We start from the raw sequence: 3,413 nt of genomic DNA on the forward strand, positions 1-3,413 counted from the left end.
GGCCTCGCCCAGATAGTTACCCAGCCCCCACCACAGGCTACCAGCACACATGCCCACATTCCACGGCAGACCAACGTGGGCCAAAATGCCTCCACTCCAGCTGCCTATGGACAGAACTCTCTGGGGAATGCTGGCCTCTCCCAGCAGCACAATAAGGGAACCCTGCCTCCTGGTTTAACAAAGCCACCAGTCCCAAGGGTGTCAGCAACCATGGGAAGCCAGAATGCCTCATGGCAACATCAGGGAATGCCAAACCTGAGCAGCCAGACACCTGGAAACAACAGCGTGAGCCCCTTCACTGCAGCTTCCAGTTTCCACATGCAGCAGGCCCACCTGAAAATATCTGGCCAGCAGTTCTCCCCAGCCATGCCCAGCAGGCCCATGGCCCCCATGAGTTCAGCAGGGGCAGCAGGGTCCATGCTGTCCCCAGTAAGCACACAGCAAAGGAACAGTGCCCCCGCCCCTGCCCCTCCTCCAGCAGCCCCACAGCAGGGATTGCCAGGCTTAAGCCCTGCAGGGCCTGAGCTGGGGGCCTTCAGCCAGAGCCCCACCTCACAGATGAACAGCCGGGCGGGGCTGCACTGTGCTCAGGCTTACCCTGTGAGGACCATGGGCCAAGAGCTGCCCTTTGCCTACAGTGGGCAGCCAGGCAGCAGTGGGCTGTCCAGTGTGGCTGGACACACTGACCTGATCGACTCGCTGCTGAAGAACAGGACTTCTGAGGAGTGGATAAATGAGCTGGATGATCTTTTAGGACCACAGTAATGGAGAAATTTGTGGTGTTTAGTCATCTTATATTTTTGTTCTCAGACTATAAAAAAAAAAAAAAAGCGACTACTTTGGACCAAAAGCTCCTGGCCCAAAGAAGTGGGCCAATAGAACCTAAGCCACAGCTGAGGCCAGCTCTGATCAATACCTGCTGGTCCATTGGGCTGGCCCAGTCCATTGGCATCACTACCTGGGGTTGGGACAGCAGGGTAGAGGTTTGAAAGGTGGCTTCCTACCCAGATGACCAAAAAGCCAGTGGAAACAATCAAGGTCCACCATGTCAGGCTTATCAAGAATATGTGCCATGCTTTTACCTAAGATTTCTCCACTCGCCTCAAGGCTGGGAACAAACTTCTGTTGGAATTTTAAATAGAATTATTTGCATTTTATAGCATAGAAGCATTTTTTAATTTAAGATGTTTAAGCAGGTTAGAATAGGTGGTGGTGGCTGTAGTTGTAAGTGGCACTGGAAACCCAGGTTTCCTTATGAGTTGGAGCCTTTTTTGTTCCTGCTCTGTCAGCTTTCACAGTCACTGGGAATCATTGCCACAAGTACAAGTTGTGACTGCAGATGCCAAATGATCAGGATGCCACAAGATTGTAGATCTAGTGGTCCAGATAGGGGCCTTCCTCAAGCTCCTCCTACTTCCTGGTTGCCACTCACTCTTGAGGACACTGGGCCCCCACGAAGTCCCCTCCATGCCCTTGCATGGCTAAGTACTGAAGGTGGAGACTCAGAGGCCAGCCTTCTGCATGTCTCTGACGACCGTATTTACATAAAAGTGCCATTCTGTTGTGCACATGGCTTTCCTCCTCCACATCATCCCCATGACCTTTCTGCCTCCCCTTCCTCTTCCAGCCAAAGCGGGAAACAGTGACTGGCTTAACCGCAGTAGAGGAAGAGTCAAACTCCTTAGGGAGCCTGAGCCTGGCACAGGCTTGGGGAAAGAAGGCTGCAGGCAGCCTGCCATCTAGGAGTCACTTTATTCTTTACCCACCAGACTTCTGCTTCTCCCACAGCTGATAACTTGCACTTTTAAAGTGGTTTTATAACACTAAACCCATCCTTGCTAAAGAGTCAAGTGAATTCTCTTTGATGGTCTATTGATGAATATGTCTGACCAGAGAAACCATGGAATAGAATATGGCCTATGGGCTGCTGGCAAGCGTGAGCACTTGTCCTCATCACAAACAAGATGGTGTGCACAGAGTGAGACCTGTAATAGGATGTCGGAGGGAGAGGTGTTTGCTGGAGTGACTTCTGTGCAAAGTGGTCTAGGGGAACCACAGCTCTGCTAATTGTCCTGGGGTCCCAGTGTAACGAACTGAGCCAAGGAAATGACAAGAGCAGCCTGCGCACTTGGAGGGGTCAGAGGGTATGCTCACACTGCTAACTAGTTTGCACCAGCAGTGCCTTTTTCCCTGAGGGCACCTATGCTCTCAGGTCCTTGTCTCTCATAGCCATTTCTCCTGCCACCTGTTCTCCCCAGAAACTCAGTTCAAAGAAGCAGTTGAGTCATAAAGCCAGTGAAGACACACCCTCTGATAGTTCCCCAACTGTAGAGGGAAGAGGGTAACTTCAGCGGGTTTTCTACCAAAAATAGGGCCAAGGGCTGGAGCCGATCCTGGTTCCTCTTCCAGCCTCCTATATAGCTGCCACTTCCTGTCTCCATTGCCGAGGGCACACCTGCTGGCCCCAGCACTCTACCTTAGCCCCAGGCTGGTCACACAGGCAGTGGGCAGCCCCCTTGCTGCAGTGTCATAGCAATAAAATGTGATTGTTGGGGTCCCCCCAGAGCTGCCCACGGCTTTATTTATGAGTCAGACTTTGAGGAGTTGGGAAGAGGTGACCCACTTCCTCACATATCCCATCTTCTCAGAGCTATGACTCAAGAAGAAAAGGGTGCTCGGACTTTCTTATACACATGTGCTTTGTGTAAATAAATGTTTACAATTTTATATTGAAGATGAAATAAGTGTTAGAGCGTCCAATTGTATATTTTTTACTTTTATAGATTTTAAAACTGATCCTTTATATGTGTTTGGAGCTATGATGAGTTTTATGGCAAACAGTTGGTATTGTTAATCTTTTATGATCATCAAAAGTGCATAAAAGTCCTATTAATCCCCTTATTCTGCTTCCCTTAGCTTTGGTATACACCAAAAAGAAATCTTTACTTTCCTTGTGTTATAAAAATAATAAAAATATTTTACTAGTATGGAAACCACCAGTATGTTTTACTTCAGTGGGGTAACGGGACATTTGACAGCTGTCAATTTCCCTGATTTAACTTTGCTCTCTTCATGCATCTGTCGGGGGCTTCCTTGCTGGTGGCAGTGAAGACAGAGCCAGTGGCATGCTGCAAAAGAGCAGTCCTCTCACAAAACACATTCCAGTCCTCCAAGCAGTCAAAAGAAGAGGGAACAGAGGACTGTGGAGGAGCATTGGCGCACTGGGAAGGATGGTAAGGGCCAGCTGAGGTGAATCACCACGACGCACGATAGGAGATCCAAATGCCTTAAAAAAAAGAGAGAGACTGGTTTCTTTGCGTCCTGGAACTTGCTCTATACACCAGGCTGGCCTCTCGGTCAGAGATCCACCTGCCTCTGCCACCCAAGAGTGGTGGGAGTAAGGTGAGCACCAC

The 3,413-nt window shown here is 49.6% G+C and overlaps 1 protein-coding gene across 1 annotated transcript in view; it reads left to right on the top strand.

The window, feature by feature from the left end:
- Maml1 (mastermind like transcriptional coactivator 1) overlaps positions 1-2,993 on the top strand; it is a 6,830-nt gene extending 3,837 nt beyond the window's left edge. Inside the window, exon 3 of the mRNA XM_055597168.1 lies at positions 2-2,993. Within this exon, the coding sequence (XP_055453143.1) occupies positions 2-765 (764 nt within the window). The 3' untranslated portion in view covers positions 766-2,993. The remainder of the gene's footprint in view (position 1) is intronic.
- The last annotated feature ends 420 nt before the right edge of the window (positions 2,994-3,413 follow it).

The sequence above is a fragment of the Psammomys obesus genome, unplaced genomic scaffold (genome assembly GCF_907164565.1).
Source record: "Psammomys obesus unplaced genomic scaffold, mPsaObe1.curated_primary_1811, whole genome shotgun sequence".
NCBI classification, from domain to species: Eukaryota; Metazoa; Chordata; class Mammalia; order Rodentia; family Muridae; genus Psammomys; species Psammomys obesus.